Source organism: Telopea speciosissima, chromosome 2, assembly GCF_018873765.1.
Source record: "Telopea speciosissima isolate NSW1024214 ecotype Mountain lineage chromosome 2, Tspe_v1, whole genome shotgun sequence".
Lineage (NCBI taxonomy): Eukaryota > Viridiplantae > Streptophyta > Magnoliopsida > Proteales > Proteaceae > Telopea > Telopea speciosissima.
Window position 1 is genome coordinate 53,023,108 of NC_057917.1, and position 20,974 is coordinate 53,044,081.

Consider the following 20,974-nt stretch of genomic DNA (forward strand, 5'->3'; position numbering starts at 1 on the left):
GCAAGACAGGGCAAGAAGGTGCAAGTACAAGCAAGGAGCAACGTACGAAACAAAGGCTACTAGCCTTAATTACCTCATCAAGAGTTCTTAGCAACCAATGTAGAAGTAAGCTTACTATTAGCATTAGTTAGTAAAGAAGTTGTGTCTACAATTGAAACTAGCTAACTCTCCCAAACCTATAAGGTGTTAACTTTCAAATTTTGCAGACTTAGTATCAAATGACTTACCCAACGAGCTAGCTACCACTGATGAGAGACATACAACATGCCATTGATTTAGTGCCAAGATCAGTCTTGCCAACCTACCTATTTATCATCTCAGTCCAACTGAGCATGTTGAGCTCAAGAGACAAGTGGACGAATTGCTATCTAAGGATTCATTGTAAAGGGCATGAGTCAATGTGTTTTACTAGCACTACTTACTCCAAAGAAAGATGGAATGTGCCACATGTGCATCGACAATAGATCCATCAATAAGATCACCGTCAAGTATAGGTTTTTGATTCCTAAGCTTAACATTATGCTAGACACAACAATTACTATCGACGCTTCAGATAGTTGGATATGAATTGGGGGATAGTTCTGAAAATATAAGCGGATGAAAAATGTCATCCGTATTCCAATCCGACACTCCAAAATCTCGATAGATCTCCTCATGCTCTTGATAGGCCATTTTCCAAACCGCTAAATCAACATATTCATAAAATCAAATACCATAAACAAGCTATTATCACTATAAGCAAAGATTCTATCTAATTACCATTCAATTCAATTTGAGGCATATTATAGTTCCTGCTCAGCTTAAAACCCAGGCTGATTTGATCTCTTTGAAGCGTGAACCTACAACTACCTAATCTAAAACAAGGTTCATGTGTATCTATCAAAGGGTGAGGTTCAGGAAGAATCAACCGTGGTGTAGTTGTAGTTGATGGATTTTGAGCAGCAACATGGGAAGTCAGGATTTGTCCTAGCTTCCATCCAAGTGAATAGAAGTTATATATTCCATGGGGGCAACTGAAGTACGGTTACAAATTTTGTTTGTAACCAACAAATGAACCCAATTTTTTTAATAATAACATTATAATCAAATCAAAATATTTTGGAGTTAGAGCTAATCAATCATGTAAAGTAATAATTACAAAAAAAAAAAAAAAAAAATTTCATTTTTTTTTTTTTTTGGTTTAAATTTGATTTCACCTCTCTTCCTTTTATTTTCCGTACAACCAAACAGAGCCTGTAACTAAAATGTATTACAGAACCTACAAATAAATAAATGATCAAAAAATAAATTTTATGTACACCATTCCTAGTTATTGATGGAAACCCAAAACCTTGGGAGCAAACCTTAACAACCTATCCAAAGTGTTAGGATGGAATTTTCTTGCAAACAAATGACAGGTAGTGGTGGTATTGCCATTGTACTCACAGTTGCTCCCACTCCTTAAAGTCTCTAATAACTCAAAAGTCACATCCGTTCTCATAAACATGAAAGGGTGTGGTCCTCCTTTTGACCAATCAACCCATGTCAAAGTTCTGTTTGAATTCGTCTTTGGAAACAAGAGATTCACAACAGTAGGAATATAGTGTTCATCTGCATAACAAGGACCATTGCAAAATTTCTCATAAACAGGATAAAAGATACGATCAGAGATTATCTCGATTGCCATCTGTCGATCCATCTCGAACCATTGTGACCCTTTTCGCCATTGTTCGAGTTCAATAACTGGGCTCATTTGAGGATTGTAACGCCCACGCCCTACAGGGCTTGGGTCATCGTAAACTTCTACAAAAGTTTCTGTAGAATTAGTGAGGTAAGAGTAGATGGTTGTGAAGTTGAAGATAGGAATGCATGATTCTGATAAGAGAACGAATCTTTGGTTGGAAAAGTCTAGTAGAGCATTTGCTAGTAGTCTTCTTTCTCCTTCGATCAAGCTAAATTCTCCCCATTGTACTTCCTGCACCAGAAGATGACGTTTGTAATTAATTAGGTTAATTTATTTCTTAATTATCACTTTAAATGTTTAATGGACAATCATTATCAGTAGAGATGGCAAACATCGATCTTGTGATGTACAGAAAGAAGAAACTCTTTAAGTAGTCAAACAAATCATTTTGAAGCATTTGTTAAATTAGTTGCCCTAGTTGACTGGGAAACATTTTGATTTCTAAGTTCAAAATTTTAGAATCCACCAAAATGCAGTCTTGGAAGATGTTTTGAAAGTTCATCTCTTGTCCCTTTTGCCTTTTCCTCTTGGATGAAGACAAAAGGAAAGAGAAGCTAAATTTGCCTGGTAATGCCTGGGGCAAAAAACTTGAAAGTCTAGGATAAATACAAAATTAGGTTTTGAAATTCAAGACTATGAGAGAATGCATAATAGAGGTTGGTTTAGGCATACATGAATATACATGAGGATGCATTCCAATATATGGAAATGTATTTGATTGAATTAGCGTATGAAAAAATAACACACATGGTTAATCCAGGCCATGTGTCATTTATCGAATGGTCAAATTTCCACATCATCATCCATATTGCATAATGAGGATGGGTTTTTTGAAAAGGTTATCAAAACGTCTTGCTCAGATGAGTTTTCCCAATCATTTCATTATATTTGAAAATGATTTTATGGCATGAAGTTTACAGCTTATTCCAACTCCGTCAATTTACCATGTTAGACCAGAATGTGAATATTAAGAACCAAAATACTTCATTCTTCATGACTTAGGCTATGTTTAAAATGTAAGGAATATAAATACACATACATTAGTTATGACCCTCCCCAGACCCCACAATGGCGTGAGCCTCGTGCACTAGGTCCGCTTATTTTATATATAATAAGACAAAAGTAATGAAACAATAATGATTAGTTTATGTATCTTTTTCTCTCTTTCTTTTCATAAATTTTCCTTTTTTTTCCTGCTTTTTATTGCATTGCATTCCAAACATCACCTTTATTGCTTAAGTTTTGTTACTTTTGATGCTTGAAGGAGTTTTTCAATAAGGTTGAGCTCTTACCTGTTACGTATTTAATTTTTGGGAAAAGGTTCTCTGAGTGGCATGGTATCACTAATACTTTTGTGTCTATCTCTCACCTCCTCACATGAAATGATTTCATTAACTTCCTATATGCAATACTGTTTTGACACACCTCATTCGTGCTCCCCCTATGCTGCTTGCAGAGAGAACCCTCTTCCTAAATTTTTTCAAACAAACAGGCCCTACTAGTATGATTCTGTTTTTTTTTTTGTTTTTTCACAAAAAACTGTTCTTTTGTGAACCTTCCAATAAAATGGTGGTCTGGCTCATAAGGCACTAGTGCTGCCTGCAATGTTAAGAAACATCTACCAAACAGAACAACTAAAAGTAATGAGCACCAGAGCCAAAAAATGGTGGCTCAGCTCATAAGCCTCCAAATGTTTCCTTTTCATTAATTACAATCTATCTCTATTTGTTATAAGGAAAAGTTTCCTGTTATAAATAATTCTTCTCACTCATCTTTAATTTGTTAGTATTTCACTTTCAGTTAGTTTTATAATCAAATTTAAAACTTTGCTTCCTAAGATCATGTGGTCCAGTAATTTTTTTAGAGAACAAATCAAGATTCAATATTGATGAACTCAAGAAATTTAATTATAACTAACCTTACTGGGAATCCTTCGACCGTAGAACACCGAACCTTGAGGATCAGACTCATTGAAGGATGGATCAGAGTGCACGTAAATGGAGTAGAGCCCTTCAAATCCTTTAAAGAATTTCTCCCAAAGAGGAGCAAATGGCAATGGTCCTCTTGTCAAGAACATGAAAGCAACCTTAGGGATGAGCTTGTAAGGGAACTCATCAATCCGAGGAACCATCGATGCTCTCCACAACAATTCCTCCTCGGTCATATTGTGCATAGCATCATCAGGTACCTTCAAGAAGTCCTTCAATCCAAAAAGTTCTTTGGTAGTACTATTCTCGTCACTGGATGGCAATAGTGATGGTGATGGTGCCGGTGGTGGAATACTTACCGGTGGTGCCGGAGGGCTTATTGAAGCTTCAGAAATGTTGGTGACCGGAAATGTTGTTGGTAATGGAGAGTCAGAGAATTGGGTAGCTACTGAACTGATTGGCATATTATTCATGAGAAAGGAACTAACAATGATTCCGAGGGCAACACCAAACCCAAGGAAGAGGAAATTAGAGAGGAGGCTACCCATACGTAATTGGTCTTTGAAGATCTTCGCTATGGAGACTGACGGTCTCTGTTCTTGTTGTTTCATTGTTCTGTTTCCCTTTGGAGCAAGCAATTACAGACAGATGGGTGGACTGCAGGTGGAGAAAGAGAGAGGAATTGTGATTAAGAAGAAAGAAACTTTCAAGTTTCTAGAGAGGCTTGATGAGTTGATTCGTCAATCAAGCAACACAAGAAAAAGGGGAATTGAAATGAAGCATTTCCTTCAGCATCTCCACCTCCTCTTTAATTTCTGTGTGTCCGTGAACAACGGAAGCTTATCGTCAGCGAGTTGACAAATGACACGGTCGTAAAGAAGAAGAACTGGAAACCCCATTATTGGAATTTTCCATTATTAAAGCATTAATCTCTGATTAGAAGATGGGTTTTTTGACTCCCTGAGATACTAACTGGTGGGAAACACAGTTACGCAATAGTGAAAACAAAAATTAATTACAGCTAATGATCCTAATTATCGTATAATACTAGATTCGCACGCTTTAAATATGTGACGCGTGACGGTACATGACCGTTTAGCGACTTACTCCCCCTAGTTTGAAGAACTATTGAAGGAGTCTTACTTGCCGTGTAATGCTTAAAAAGAGAATATTGCAGGTGTAGAGGAAGTCTGAAACCAATCGGGTTCGGATCTAGGTAATGTAAAATGGGTTGGTCCAGTTAGTTTACCTGACCAATAAAGGTACCAATACCAAAAACTTAAACCACGTGCTTATGGTCAAAGTAATAAAGTGTCCTAAAACACAGAAAGGGTAGTCTTATTCAAAGTTGAGGGCAGGGCACCGTGTGGGGTCTGGTCTTTTTTGCACCAAAAAACAAAAAAAGTCTGGTCTTTGTAGGACTACCCTAGGCCCAAGCCCAGGTTCGTTCACCCATTAAGGGATGTATTGTCTGTTCGGTTTGAAGAATGGAAGCATTTGAGTTTGACCTTTAAAAATTTTTAAATTTCACGACAAGTCTTGTCCAATCATGTAACGACCTATATTACCAACCTAGAGTCCAGATCCAGGAAGGTCGCTGGCTAGGTTACGTGTATGCTTGTGGGCCGTGGTGGGTATGATGGGCCCTCATTCCTTTTACTTTTTATTTTAGAAATAGGTAGCCATGAATCAAACCTAAAACACCTCACCACTCACCATTCATGACTGATACTTTCGTAGACCGGCGTGGAAAACAAGCAACCCCAATCCCCCACTGTTGAATCTTTGATAGCCGACTATTGATTGTTATTTTTCTTTTTTTAATTTTTTTTTTCTCTTTTTGGTAAAAAGATAGCTGCCATTCCCGTGCCAGACACATGGCCTGTGAAAAACCATTTGTCCCTTGTCCCTTTAAGAATGCCCATGCTTGTGCTTGCATTGGCTCAGGCACCACCGGTGCATAGGCCACGCAACCTGGAAGCAAAAGCTTGGCCCCTTTTCTTGGGAGAGGGTTCCTTAGAAAGCAACATGGCTCCTACGCTAGTGCCAAGGCCAATGGGACTATGAGGGAAAGCATCAATATGAATAGGGTTTCTGCTTTTCATGGAAGGTGGGGGCAGTCATTGCACATGCCTTTGTGTCTAAGTGCTACGCCCACACTGTCTTTCAAAGTTCTTTTTCCCTTTTAAAGAAAATGGCTCCAAAACTCCAAGCTAGTGTAGAAGCATGTATACAACTTAATTGGGAAGTAAATAACCATTGACGGTGTTGGGATATGGAAACTGGCTCTGTAAGAACGAGCTATTGTGGTCGTCAAGCCAAGCCAGGGCCCCGAGCTCGTCGAATCGTGAACATGCACCTCGCCTTGCGCTGGGGGAGCGTAACTCGTCATCTTGGAATAACATTAAGAAAGAAGAGAATAACCCCTACGGCTTACGTAGGGCACCATGAGTCTATCATGGACCAACAGGGTCCGAGACTTTCGCCCACGTCACGCCTAATCAGGTGCGTGGGAAGCAACGGATAAACATTATCTCCAAATTACACTCTCCAACGGTCTCACTCCACTCCGGAATTCCAACTTTCCAATTCAAGCATAACTCAAACTCTCAACCACCTTAAATACGGGAGCTAACACACGCCTAACCCATCTGAACACTCATTGAATGGACTATTGCTCAGAGATCTAACTTAAGCATCGGAGTGAGATCATCGACGACGCCCGATATTCTCTGCTAATCTCTGTCTTGCAGGAAGAACTCGCTCCAGCAGGATTTCTGATGCAACAGTTTGGCGCCTTCTATGGGAACGATACAATTCTCAAAGCCTTAGACTCTCTATTTGACTGAACTTGAGATCATGGCCGGAGAACCCAATGTCGTTCCATCCAATACTCAGGCCCCACCAGCCGTGGAAAACTCGGTGACTCGTTAGACAACGAAGAACACTCACGGCGGCGGGAATGCAGGGAAGAAAACCCAACAACGGCAGACGGCAACTACATCTATCGACCCCCAGCTACCAGCGGCAGGGAAAGTGGCAAGAACCCAACCCTCTGCCTCATTGGAGGCTGACCAAACGGTGACTCAGATCAGGGCTAGTCTAGCTGCTGCATTCAGGCTTTACCACCTCTGCCACCGATGCCCCAGGGATTTATCCCCGAGATAGATCCTAGAGCGCCTGTCAATGTCGGCCAAATCCAGGACCTACAACTACAAGTTCTCAACCAGAGTGGGGTCCTAAGGGATATAATCCGTGAGGTACAAGCATTGAGGGCAGCCACTGTTGTGGCCGCAGGCCTCCCACCGGCAGCAATACCACCCCCTACACCGTTGCTGCCTCTGGTACTCCCAAGAACTGCCCGGGAGAATCCGAGGACAGCGAGAGACACCGTACGAGCATCAGGAAGTAGAGCGGGGTCATCACACCCATCCAGGCGAGAGCTACCTCCTCTAGGAACAGTGCGTACGAGGAACCTGCCTACCCGGAGCAGGCCCCCTCGCGTGGAGGATTAATCAATTTCCACCGGCCAGAGAACTCACAACCGGTCTGAAAGGACTCATTCTAGGGCCTCAGACATACGCATTGATCGAGTAGACCCACCAAGGCTACCCCGTTCAGATCTCAGGGACGAGTTGAATGCACGTCGTACACGCACGAATGTCATCAACAACCAGGTCGAAGAAAGCGAGCTTGACCGTAAGCTCAGAGAGATGAACACAAAAATTACAGCCCTGGAGAGGGGAACAGCCCCAGAAGAAAGCTTCAGGCCAGGCCAACATCCCTTTACAAGGGAGCTCATGAGAGCAGAGCTTCCCAAGGGTTTTAAACCCCCTACATTCGAGGGTTATGATGGGAAGGGCGATCCCAACGACCACATCAGTTACTTCAATGCCATGATGATAGTCTATGGTGGGTCCGATGTAGTATCCTGTCGATCTTTCCCCACCTCTCTCAAGGGGCCCGTGGCGTTGTGGTCCGCCAAATTGAAGCCTAACTCAATCCGAAGCTTCACAGAGTTGGCCAAGGCCTTTGTCAGCCACTTCCAGAGCAGTGTAAAGCAGAAGAAGACTGCAGCCAACTTGTTGGCTGTGAAGCAGCACTCTGATGAGTCCATCAGAGATTATATCACCCGCTTCAACGTGGAGAGCTTGGAGATCAAGGACCTGGATGATGCAATGGCCTTCAACGCCTTGCACAATGGGGTCACCAACCACGACCTGGTGAAATCACTCGCGTTGGACCCAGTGGCGACCATGCCGCAGCTATTGGACCGTTGTTACCAATTTGCCGACATGTTCGATATCATGAAGGCAAGAAAAGCAATGGATGGCAAAGTCCTTGAGAAAAAGAGGGCAAGTGAAAACAATGAGAAGAGTAAGGACACCAAGAGAGCAAGGTCAGACAGAGACCAAAGTCCTGACTACACCCCGCTCAACACCACCAGGACCAAAATCCTAATGGAAGTCTATGATCGGGGACTGCTGCAGTGGCCCTGGCCAATGTTCTCCAGACCGGAGGACAGAAACAAGAATAAGTTCTGCGAGTTCCACAAAGACGTGGGCCATGACACTAAGAACTGCAGGCAATTGAAGAGAGAGATTGAAGATGTGATCCAAAAGGGCCACTTAAGACGGTATGTCAAAGGCGATGTAAAGGATAACACCCGAGGTTGGGAAGCCACGAGAAATAATCGTGGAAGGGACGACAGAGCTTGTAGAGGAGATGATCGAGATCGCCAAGGTAATCGATGAGACGATTCGCGGGAGGTACGTAGAGATCTGGACGAGGCCAATACGTCCATTGCACCAGCCATTCTCACCATCCTGGGGGGTCCAGGATGGGAGTCAGCCCGCAGAGCCAAGGCAAAGGCGAGGTTCATGGCTGTGGCTGAAGTCCCTGAGAAGAAAGCGTGCACTGAGTCCGTCATCACATTCTCAGACAAGGACATGGAGGGGCTGAGCTGGCCACACGACGATGTTGTCGTGGTTCAGGCAGTTATAGCCAATAGACCAGTCCACAGGATACTGGTGGATACGGGGGCATCTGTAGACATGCATCCTACGATGCATACTTGTAGTTTGGGTTTGAGCCGGGCACTTTGAAGCCCGAGTCAGCACCCTTATACGGATTTTTAGGAGCACTTGCCCCGATCGAGGGGTCAGTAGAGCTCTTACTGACGGTGGGAACAACACCATGCCAAAAGACCATAAAAGTCAATTTCATGGTCGTTCGAGTAGCCACCGCCTACAATGCCATCCTGGGCAGACCAAGCTTGAATGAGCTGGGCGCAGTAGTTTCCACCAAACACCTGAAAGTCAAGTTTTCTACCGCTGACGGAGTGGGAGAATGCCAAACGGAGCAAAAGAAAGCCCAGGAGTGCCACGTTGCATTCTTGAAAGGCATCAAGGGCAACTGTAGAGGAACGGCCTATCAGGTGGAGGTCATGGATAACCGCGAAGATGATAAGCGCTATTAGAGGGGTGAGCCAGTAGAGGAGTGATGAGCACATTTATGTGTGACATCTTAGGGCATAAAGCATACATTTTATCACATTGGACAGAGTTACTCGGTGCTTTCTTGTGCTTTTCAGGTTGTAGGTGATTTCTTGTGAAAATGGAGGAGATGATGCTAAGGAAATGTTTTTAAGCTGTTTAAAGGTGTTAATGGCTTGGATGTGTAGCCCATCGAGTCAGCTTCGTAACGGTTCAAACGACACATGATTCCGAGTTGAAACGAAGAAGTTACGGATGTTTCGTAACGGCACGAAAATGGTCTATAGGGGTTTATTTGTAATTATTGACAGTCGGCTGGGGATAAAGTGAAACGAAAGTTCAGATTGCAGGGGCCTTAACGCAATTATTAGAAGTTATATTTCTTGTACCCGAAAGATTCCATTTGGAGGGCTCTGGACAGTCCAACTTCAACTTGAGATATCTTGGGCTCCCGAACTCCAAATTGGACGAAATTTGGGTCTATTTTGGGTGATTCTTCGCAAGGAACACAATGGTGAGGCCTATATAAGCACCCCATGCTCCACGTTTCCTGAAGGACAGAATGGATATTTTATTTATTCTTGAAGGAATCCTAGTCATCACCCTTACTCTCTCTCTCCTCCAACTTTTCAAGGGCACTTCTGAAATTCTACTTGGGATAGATTTATTTTGAAAGATATTCTCTCACCTATGGAAAGTTGAAAAATCAAAGATGTTTTGATTTTATTGCTTGGAGAAGATATCTACAAAGAAAAGGAAGACTTGTTAGAATTGGAAGTTTACTTTTAGAAATAGAAGGTCTATGTAAACAATATTCTCTTCTTCTTCTTTCTATTTTTTTCTTTTTTCTTAGGATTCAAGGCATTGTAAAAGAGGAAGGAGAAGAGAATATTCTCTTTTCTTAGGGAATATTTCTCCTACACTTCCCTCTTCTCTCTTCTCCTCTCTTCCTCTTATAAATACCCCTTACCCTCTGGGTTGTAAAAGTTAGTAGTTTTAGTTCAGTTTTTAGTTAGTTTCTAGTTCAATTTTAATTCAGTTTTTTAGTGTAATTTTTATTTCATTCACTTAGTGAAATTTTCTCTTCTTTTCCTATTTTTGGCTTAAGTTCTTAGTTTTGATTTCAAGTTCTTAGTTTTGATTTCATAAGTCTAGTTTAATGGTTGTAATAGTTTTAGTTTAAAGCTTCCTAGTCTAAGTTCCTATGTTGATGACAAGACATGGAGATTTAGAAGAGGAAGCCATGGTGAGTTTATTCAAGTATTCAAGCACATCAAGGTATCTCATTCTCTAAACCCTTAATCTCATTCTCCCTTTCCTTTATCTCTCTCTATCTTCTTCTTCTTCTCCCTCTATTTCTTTTATTTTTTTTATATGGTTGTGGTATGTGGATGCACTTTTATTCCCTTATTTCTTTTTATGTGATTATGAAGTGTGGCTGCGTTTTTATTATTCCTTTCAATTCGCTTTAGTTTGATAGGTTAGATGCTCATGCGTATAGGTTAGATGCTCATGCGTTAGGACGCCAATTTAATCCCTTAATTTTGTTAGATGCTTATGAGTTAGGATGCATTAATTTTCATTAGTTTAATTAGTTTAATTTAACATTTTAATTTGGTCCACTTTGCATTACTTTTAAGTTAATTAAATAGAGTGGCGTATATCTCCTCGTGTTCGACCCGTAGCTACGATTGACCCGTACGCTTGCGGTATTATTTTAACTCAAACAAGGAGCTCGTGGAGGTCTCGTTGGATGAATAGAACCCTATAAGGACTGTGAAAATCGGGTCCTCACTAAGTAAAGAAGAAGCGAGGGAGCTCACCACATTCCTACAGAAGAATAAGGACGTGTGCCTGGTCAGCAACTGACATGCCAGGCATACCCCGTCATATTACCGAGCACGCTCTGCACGTGGATCCCAACAAGAAGCCAGTGCAGCAGAAAAGGAGGATGTTCGCGCCAGAACGACAGGCCGCGATGAAAAGAGAAATTGAGAAATTGAAGGCATTCGGCTTTATTAGAGAAGAACAATTTCCCACCTGGCTCGTAAATGTGGTAATGGTTCCCAAGCCAAATGGGAAATGGAGGATGTGCGTGGACTGCACTGACCTCAATAAGGCGTGCCCCAAAGATGAATATCCATTGCCAAGGATCGATTTGTTGATAGATGCAACGACGAGACACGAGAGGCTGAGCTTTATGGATGCATATTCCGGGTACAACCAGATCCTGATGAAGGAAGGAGACGAGTTGTACATAGCATTTCGGACTGACCAAGAGAACTTCTGCTACCTGGTGATGTCGTTCAAGCTAAAGAACACAGGAGCGAGTTACCAAAGAATGGTGAATAAGATCTTCAAGGCCCAGATAGGCAGAAACACGGAGGTATACATGGATGATATGCTAGTAAAGAGCATCAAAGCCCGGGATCACCTGGCCGATCTGGATGAGGCATTCCAAGTATTGCGTGCTCATCAGATGAAGTTAAATCCGACCAAGTGCACCTTCGGGGTCAACTCGGGTAAATTCCTGGGTTACATGGTGTCCCAAAGAGGAATCGAGGCCAACCCAGTGAAGATCAAGGCTATACAGGAGATGAGCCCACCCAGGACGGTTCGTGAGGTACAAAGGTTGAACGGAAGGATCGCGGCACTAGCATGATTCGTGTCTCGCTCGGGAGATAAATGCCTACCTTTCTTCAAAACCTTGAAGAACCTGAAGGATGTGAAGGGCTTCGCGTGGACAGAAGAATGTCAAAAAGCTTTCGAAGACCTCAAAGCTTACCTCACCAACCCGTCGCTCCTGACACGTCCAGTATCGGAAAAAGAACTGCTCCTATACCTGGCGACGTCACCAGTAGCCGTAAGCGCTACCCAGGTGAGAGAGGAAGACGAAGTTCAAAAACCCGTATACTATGTCAGCCACGTCCTACTAGATGTAGAAACTCGCTACCCCAAGATCGAGAAGCTAGCATTCGCACTGGTGAAAGTAGCCCAAAAGCTAAAGCCGTACTTCCAAGCCTATCTAATAGCGGACATGACTGACCAACCCTTAAAAAAGGTACTCCATAAGCCTGATATATCTGGGAGATTAACGGCCTGGGCAGTGGAGCTGAGCGAATATCAGATCAAGTATAAGCCCAGAATAGCTATCAAGGGACAAGCCCTAGCAGACTTTGTGGTTGAATGCACGCAGAATGAGAACGAGCAAGAACGGGAGGACATGACAGAAGCAGAGCCTAGCCCGGAGTCGTCCTGGACTATGTTTGTAGATGGGTCAAGCAACGCAGAGGTCAGGGGAGCTGGCTTCATCCTAACAAGCCCAGAAGGCTTCAAGATACAGTTCGCACTATGGCCGAGCTTCCCTGCCTCGAATAATGAGGCCGAGTACGAAGCATTGATTGCAGGACTGAGGACTACCAGGGCCATACAAGTCAAAAGGCTGACCGTACGGGCTGACTAATAACTGATCGTGAATCAGGTCAGCGGAGACTATGAGGCCAAGGACGATCGAATGGCAGCATATGTTAAAGAAGCCAAGAAGTTAGTAGGCTTATTCGAGACGTTCAAGATATATAGGGTGCCATGCAGCGAGAACGAGAAAGCAGATGCGCTCTCTCGACTATCCAAGAAAAAGTTAGCCCAGCTCGATGGCTCAGTATATATTGAGTAGCTCGATGCACCCGCCCACATAGTTTGAGAGGTCATGCAGGCCGAGATCGAGCCCAGCTGGATGGACCCAATTATCGTGTACTTACGAGATGACGTCTTACTAGAAGACAAAGTCGAAGCCCGTAAGGTTCGAGGTTGAGCAGCACAGTACATGATGATAGAGAACGAGCTGTACAAAAGGTCAGTTTCGGGTCCGTTGCTGAAATGTTTGACCCCCACAAATGCTCTGAACGCCTTGGCCGAAGTGCATCAAGGCATATGTGGCAATCATATGGGGGGAAGGCATCTGGCGGACAAAATACTGAGAGTAGGGCTCTACTGGCCCAACATGCAAAAGGAGGCGATTCAGTACGTAAGAAGATGCGAGCCGTGCCAAAAGTTCACGGATGTACCACGACAACCCGCTACAAAACTAACTTCCATACTTAGTCCAATCCCCTTCGCCATGTGGGGGATGGATATACTGGGCAACTTCACCCTAGCCTCAAGGGGAAGAAAATATCAGCTGTTCCTCCAGCTCCTCGATGCTCTTGGTAAAAGACTTGACCGCATCCTCGTGGCCCTTGGCCGCCTCAGTCATGGTAGAAATGGTGGTCCCAACGACTATCGTCTGCTCTTCTGCGGCCACTCTCATCTTTTTCTCCTCCTCATAAGAGGCAGACAGGCTTGCTACATGCCACCGTAACTCGCTTGCTCCCCGAGTAACCTATAGAGAACAGAACGATATCAGAAGTGCCTTGAGCAAACTAATGAAGGAATCATCTTGGCCTGAGGCTTACCCTGGCGAAATCCAGCACAAAAGAATTAAGGAGTTCGTCATCCGACAGAGCATAAAAATCATCGACGTCCCCTGGAGGCCCGTGATCCATCAATTCCCCAGTAACACGAGGAGAATGAAGGGAGGAATCGCCCTCATAAACCTCCCACTAAAATTGGAGGCACTTCTTCCCCTTGGGAGGAGGCTGAACACCCGTCTCACCGTTGCCAGATTTTCCCTTGGTGAGGTCTTGGGGAGCTATCCTTGAGGCTCTTGAGACCTGGACAGTCTCCTCCAGAGATCCAACACTTCGCGTAACTCTTTTCGAGGAAGGGTCAGAGCTCGCCACATCTTCGCGCGTCCTCTTCTCAGGGACCTTAGGCGGAAGAGCCTTACTAGACTTCTCTACCCGCTCCATCCCCTTGGGGGAGGCTTCCTGCTTCTTCTGAAAATTATTGGAGGACGGCGAACCTCCTATTGAAATGCCAGGGAGCGAAGGGCGAGATGAATGCCTAGATTGCCTCTCCAAGGCTTTATGTCTGGCCGATACAACGTCTCCACGAAGCTCGTTGGCATCAGGCTCATAGTCCATTGAAAGAAAGATAAATTCAAGTTAGAAACAACTCGTGGCTGTTAAGGAAACAAGTTCTTTGGGGTAGGGACTCACCCCGCGCTGAGCTCAGTCCATGTTCAACCAGCAGACCCTCGTTTGCCAGACCGCACACGTCGAAGGCCGTGCCCTATACCGCAATCTCTAGAGACCGCTGATCGTATGAGCTCAGCATGGGGAGCTGGTTCACTGATCGAAGTCGTACAAGTCTCCACTCCGCTCTAAAGGGATTGCCCTCGATACGTGCAAAGAAAAAACGATCCTTCCACTTCTTCGCTGATTCGGGCATATAGGAAACAAAAGCCTTAGGTCTATATGACCTCATTGTACTACGTAGGGCCAGGTAGAACCACTCACCGCCGGTCTGCTTCAGGTGGTAGTAGTAAAGAAAAAGTGCCCAGGAGGCCTCACGGCCAAGCTGGGCAAAGTACAGGTAGAAGCCAAGGAGGTGCTTCCAGGCATTCACCACTAACCGGCCTGGAGAAATCTGAAAGCGGTCTAACACTTCCAGAATAAAGCGATGGACGGGGAAGTGTAAGCTGCATTGAAAGGCAACCTTGTACAAGCATACAGTATTCGGCCGTGGGGTGTTCGCCCTCTGCTCTTGTAGAAACCCATGTCTCCACCCATGGGGGAAAGTTGTACTGGGTGCAAAGAGCAGCTAGGGACTCCGCAGTCATGGTACTCTTAAAGGCTACCACACTGGTAGGTCTCACTAGGACCTCCTCCTCTTCATCAACGCCAGAGGCACCGTCGTCGTCGACAGTACGCTTTGCGAAAGTCTCATCCGACACTGGCCCATCGTTGGACCGAGCGGCGGAGCCCCGGGTCAGACGTTGGGCCCAGGCAGCAAACCTCTTGGACCCAAAGAGTATAGATCACCCCTCTTGGGTCCCCTCGAAACTCACTTCGGGTCAGAACCCCCACTCGATTCGGCAGCATTGCCAGAACCCCTGGCAGACTCCGATGAAGGAGAAGACATGACTAAAGAGTAACTTACTAATAAAGGGCGGTAGAGATCGAGAGCAGAGGATGCAATAAGATCGAAGCACCTGACGAGTGTTCGTGAAGGAGGAACTCCACCAGAAGAGTACGAGGATCCTTGGACGCGATGATCGTCAGAATAAACGCAGCGGCGACAACAGGAAGCACCAAGAGTAAAAATCCCCAAATGAACGAAAGACAGTAAAAGATTGCTGTAAAAAAGTGAAGTTCCAGTTTATAAAGAAGAAGAAATGCTTCCCAATCCAATGGCCCAGGGACGCGACCCCTCGAATGGCTGAAGGTAGCCAACGTTTGGGATGGCTCGAGGTAATTAAAGCTCAATCCACATGGCTGAAACACAATGGGGGGGCTTAGCGTGAAGAGGATCAACCGATGGTAGGTCTAGCCCAAAGATCATAATGCCTATGGCCACGTGTCAATACAAAGAAGGAACGTCGAGCATCGCCTCGAATCGAGACACCTCTAGGGTTTCAGACATGTGTCAAAAAGCCGCTGGAGCGACAAATCACACTTAGCTGCCTAATTATCGAAACATGTGCGCCAGGGTAATTTTCATAAAGCAAAATAAACCTGGACGTTCAGGGGAGTGGGGGGCTCGTGTTGGGATATGGAAACGGGCTCTATAAGAACGAGCTATTGTGGTCATCAAGCCAAGCCAGGGCCTCGAGCTCGTCGAATTGTGAACACGCACCCCGCCTTGCTCTGGGGGCGCGTAACTCGTCATCTTGGAATAACACTAAGAAAGAAGAGAATAACCCCTACGGCTTACATAGGGCACCATGAGCCTATCATGGACCAACAGGGTCTGAGACTTTCGCCCACATCACGCCTAATCAGACGCGTGGGAAGCAACGGATAAACGTTATCTCCAAATTACACTCTCCAACGGTCTCACTCCATTCAGGAATTCCAGCTTTCCAATTCAAGCATAACTCAAACTCTCAACCAGCATAAATACGGTAGGTAACACACACCTAACCCATCTGAACACTCATTGAATGGACTATTGCTCAGAGATCTAACTTAACCATCGGAGTGAGATCACTGGCGACGCCCGGTACTCTCTGCTAATCTCTGTCTTGCAGGAAGAACTCGCTCTAGTAGGATTTCTGATGCAACAGACGGTAACCCCAAAATAGAAGGGCTTTAATGCAGCCTATAAGGGAAGCTATATGACTATGGATACATACGCATTAAGTGTGTTAATTAGTTTGGTTTCGATTCGATTGAAGATATAATATGTATAAATTGAAACTGAATCAGAATCGAATAATTTTCATAATCTCAAATCGGATTTTTTTTGTTCATGTTCAACTTTCTGTATTTGGTTTCATTCGATCTGTATATGATCTTGGTTACTTGATTTTGTTCAATTTTTTTTTGTTTAGTTCCTACTAGACTTGGGAATGTCTCATACGAACTTTGAAAAGAAGCAAGGAATGGAAGAAGAAATGACCAGAAGTTCAAAACTGTAGAAGCAAAGTGAGGAGAGTTGATAGTCGAAGACCGAGTCAGAAGAGGCGAAGTGAAAACTGAAATCTTAAAACTTGTGTTTTAGCCTTTTAGGCTTTAATATAGTTTAGGTTTGATTTGGGTTCAATTTATAAGTATTACACTTAATTTAATTGATACAATTCGATACAAACTGATAGCTTTAGCCTAGAATCAAATCAAACCAAAAAATCGATTTGATTCAGTTCGGTTTTAAACAGCCTATTTTGTTTCTGGTTGTTTTAAATTGAAAACCTTAATTTAGATTAGTCCAAATGAAGTGAGAAGGGCCAATAGGCACGCAGTTGAACCCATCCAATTGACCTAAATAGATTCTTAGTGGAATCACCTTCTAGTTGCCAAGTGCCAACACGAGAACTATGGGAAGTAGTTTTCTATAGGCCACACTCCCATGTGTCTATCTCTTTCCTCCTCAAAACAAGGGGACAACAGTGTCTTTTCATTTGGGGAGGAGAAAGATAGACTCATAGGAGTATTGGCATAGGCCACACTACCAGACAGAGTTCTTTTTCCCGAGAACTATATATTGGTCATTGATTAAACATGAGGGTTTGATAAGTTTGAACAATAGTTCTAAAAAACGGTATGCGAATTTGTATCGGTCTCGGTCGATACCGATATGGATTGGGTTTGGTCATTTCAAATCGAATTAGATGATTTGCCCTCAATTTCAATAAAAAAAATTGGATTCTAGATAAATTTACCCTTAATAAGAATTTTTTAACCGACACAGGAACAATCAGGTATCAATATTGATCGATATGCCCGATTCAATACCATTTTAAAACCATGGTTAGAATTCGTCTCTCTCTCTCTCTCTCTCTCTCTCTCTTTGTATTGGTTGATGAACTGGTTCATTCAATTTGGATTATAAACTTCCAATTAACCAGGGGGTGGTGATCAGCCAGCTGGGATTTTACTCACCAAGCCTGAACAGTGAGGGTGGAAGGTATACAAGTATGGAGAACGCGTATACATGGCTGGCAAGAAGAAGAATGAAGAATGAAGAATGATCCATGCTGTTGTTTATTATCATTGTGTGAAATTGTTTGAATTTGAGCATTTTCATGCCTTAGAGTCATCTTTGAAACTTGGATTGCTTGCTAGTTTGATCCAGAATTCCGTGTCTCAATGAGGTCACATGTTTGTTTCCGAACGTTGCCATTTGATGACTTAAAACATATAATGAGGATGATTAATTAATCTTTTTATTCTTGTAAGTAATCATGCATGAACATTTATATCAAACCGTCTAGAAACAAAATCTATTAAACAACAAAAATGGAGAAATCTCTGTCATGAGATGTTTCTGGGCTCACAACTTTTATGTTCTTTATTCAATGACAATCAGAAAGTACAAGCTATGGAAATAACTAAGCAACTACTAATTTAATTTGCATATGCAGGAAACTGGATCTCTACAAATGTTTATAAATTTAACATTCTTTGGTTTTTTTTCTTTTCTTTTCTTTTTGTGGTAATAACCTTTCTTTGGAATGTTATGAAACATTATTACATTCCCTCTTTGGTTACCTTGATTACAATATTTTTTTGTTGGGGGTTGGGAGAAGGTCCAACAGGTTAGCTTTTTAGCTTAACATAAGGGAGGTAGTTTTCTGTTCAAAAGTGCTATCATAGGTCTATCTCTTTCCTCCTCAAAACATGGGGGCAGAAGTGCCTTTTCATATGAGGAGGAGAGAGATAGACTCATGCATGGGAGTGCTGGCGTTGGCCGCACTCCCGGACAGAGTTGTTTTTCCCTTAACATAATTAGATCATTCTTCAGGGTTCCCTGAAAGGCAATCTGGCCTCTATGCCAGCATAGGGAGGGGCAATGGAAACATGTGCGGAAGCATCAACAAGGGAGGGATTTTCAACTTTTCTGGGGGTGGAGCTGTCATTTTTCGCCCCACTGTGTCTAACGCAGGGGCCACATTGCCTTTCAAGATTCTTTTTCCCTTTGGAATATTATACGGACTTAGGTTCTCTTCTTCACCCCCGCAATGAAGGGATTAGGCTCCTCTCCTATGAGCCCAGCACCCATCGAGTGCCCAGTGAGGCATCCAACGGCTAGGCTGTTGGGTGCACGCCAGGCCCCACTCAGGTACACATCCCTGTGCACGCCCATCAGCCTAGCCATTGGATGACTCACTGGGCACTCGCTGGGCACTGGATTCCCAAAGAGAGGAGCCTGATCCCAATGAAGAGAGAACCTCGAAATCTACAACATCATTTAAGCATTGGATTGAAATAGGGAAGAGTACTTTAAACGATGTATAATGAAGATGAGAGTCCAATCATGAGATCACATTATGGTGGATGAAGAAAGATCTCTTCATCCTTGCAGGCGATAAACTTTCTTCATAATTTATTATGACAATGGATTGGCTGGAGATCGAGTTAATTTGTTTCTAATTAAAAACATAGAAATGTATTCTTAAATCCATTGATGATGTGTAAATGGAATATTCTCCTAGTCCATGGTATAAGCTTATTTAATTAACACATGTATTATATACAGTTTATTTACATATCCGATAATATTATTAAAAAAATCTGTCCTTTCCCTCCAATCCAAACAAAATAAAATACAAAGTACTTTACACAAATCCATTGTTTTTCTTACAAAAAGTTGATGTGATTAATAATTGAAAAAATCATATTACATTCCCCACGGGTTCTTTTCCTCTTCATATTTCAAAGAGAGAGGGAAAAAAACAAAAAAACCAACTCGGAGAAGATTTAGCCGAGTCATGCCTTCGCCGGAGAATTCGGCAATCGCCGTCAAGTAAGTCTCTCTCTCTCTCTCTCTCTCTCTCTCTCTCTCTCTCTCTCAAAACGAGTGAAAATAAATTAAGGAACTCAAAATGGTGGACATCGCGAACTGGACTGTTTATGGACTTTATTATCTGATTCTATGTTCCATGCCACCCTTCATGTGGCACAACATGGTGTTCGTCTTAGGTATATTCTCTAGTTGAGTAGAAAAATCTTATTTTACCAAAACTTAATCAATTATTTATCCAAAAAGCTAATCACAAAGATTTTGCGACCTCATGAGCATTACAGTCCAATCACCCATTAGAATATTAATTTTTATTTTCCATCCCTATATTTAACAAGGTTTCCAATTCCTGTGAATCTTGTAAGCAACCTGCTTCACAATTTTTTTGATGTTAGCAAAAACCCTTCACTAATATGAGTCCAGAGGAAAGGTTTACTAAGCGGACAGTGGAGGGTACACAAGCAATCTCTCTCTCTCTCTCTCTCTTTTATGTATGAAATCATTTAATCACTCCTAATTGGTGCACTCCCTATACCACCTGCTCAAAGAACCCTCTCCTATTAGTCTATTAGCTAGGGCCATTAGATACAAAATACATCTTCTGCCCTTAATACACAAGGGTAGGAGTTACAAATTCGAAATTCATAGACAGGTCCATCACATCTAGATTATCTGGCCCAAGTCCAGGTCAATAACTTCTGAGCCAGATGGGCTGGGCCCAGGCCAGCATACGTGCTTGATATTCTTTATTGTGCAACTATGGATTTGGGGTCCATGTAAATTTGTACGTATTTGTTTCAGACTATTCCAGACGTGTCTCTTTTAAATCTCTTTACTAGTGTGATCAATTATATTTGTAAGAATCAGGAGCCGTTACTGCTCTCAATCAACATTGTACTAACTCCTCTGCTATCCCTGAAGACACCTCCAATTCCAGCATGGCCTGGAGATCCAAGGGCTGAACCTTTCATATTCACTTTGATTACATGTTCTGGGGGAGGAGACCAAGAAACTAAAAGGTTTTTTTGTCTTGATAAATGATGATCATTTCTGGGCCGACAGAAATCCATGGCAAAAGATCTACTTCTGTCGTTGAAAGCTAACCATATGTGCCAGGTGATGCTAGCTGAAAGTGCAGTCAACCATTGCTTGAGCTTTGGAGCCATACGAAGAGGAAAAATATGAGAAAACTATTCAAGTCGCGCGGTTAGTTAGTTGTTAGATGTGAGAATGCTGGGGAATAGAATAGAGGCAGGACTTGGTTACTTTTCGGATCCAGCTTAGGAACTGACTGTTAGAACCAAAATTGAATCGAATTTGAGAACCAATATATTAAAGTTTATTAATACAGTATAATATTAATATATTATAGTATATTAATGATACAATATATTACTGATATATTCTAATATTAGTATTAGATTTTATAGTGCTATTATATCATAGTATAAAATTATAGTATAATATATTATACTATTTTTATGGTA

At 42.9% G+C, this 20,974-nt stretch overlaps 2 protein-coding genes across 2 annotated transcripts; one reads left to right on the plus strand and one right to left on the minus strand.

The window, feature by feature from the left end:
• Positions 1 to 1,230: 1,230 nt before the first annotated feature.
• On the minus strand, positions 1,231 to 4,262 carry LOC122650851 (glycosyltransferase BC10-like). Its single transcript, XM_043844224.1, has 2 exons — positions 3,642 to 4,262; positions 1,231 to 1,954 (listed from the first exon to the last, which is right to left on the minus strand). Exons 1-2 carry the CDS (start codon positions 4,260 to 4,262, stop codon positions 1,310 to 1,312), a joined length of 1,266 nt encoding a protein of 421 aa, XP_043700159.1. The 3' UTR covers positions 1,231 to 1,309.
• Positions 4,263 to 7,364: 3,102 nt separating this feature from the next.
• On the plus strand, positions 7,365 to 8,756 carry LOC122650852. The gene is made up of 2 exons (XM_043844225.1): positions 7,365 to 8,394; positions 8,491 to 8,756. The coding sequence occupies exons 1-2, from the start codon at positions 7,365 to 7,367 to the stop codon at positions 8,754 to 8,756; spliced, it is 1,296 nt and encodes a 431-aa protein (XP_043700160.1).
• Positions 8,757 to 20,974: the final 12,218 nt, after the last annotated feature.

Coding starts and splice junctions, on each gene's coding strand:
- LOC122650851 (XM_043844224.1), bottom strand. CDS start 4,262: ATGAAACAACAAGAACAGAGACCGTCAGTCTCCATAGCGAAGATCTTC. Junction 1,955..3,641: donor GTCGAAGGATTCCCAGTAAG/GTTAGTTATAAT, acceptor CTTCTGGTGCAG/GAAGTACAATGGGGAGAATT.
- LOC122650852 (XM_043844225.1), top strand. CDS start 7,365: ATGAACACAAAAATTACAGCCCTGGAGAGGGGAACAGCCCCAGAAGAA. Junction 8,395..8,490: donor AGATGATCGAGATCGCCAAG/GTAATCGATGAG, acceptor TGGGGGGTCCAG/GATGGGAGTCAGCCCGCAGA.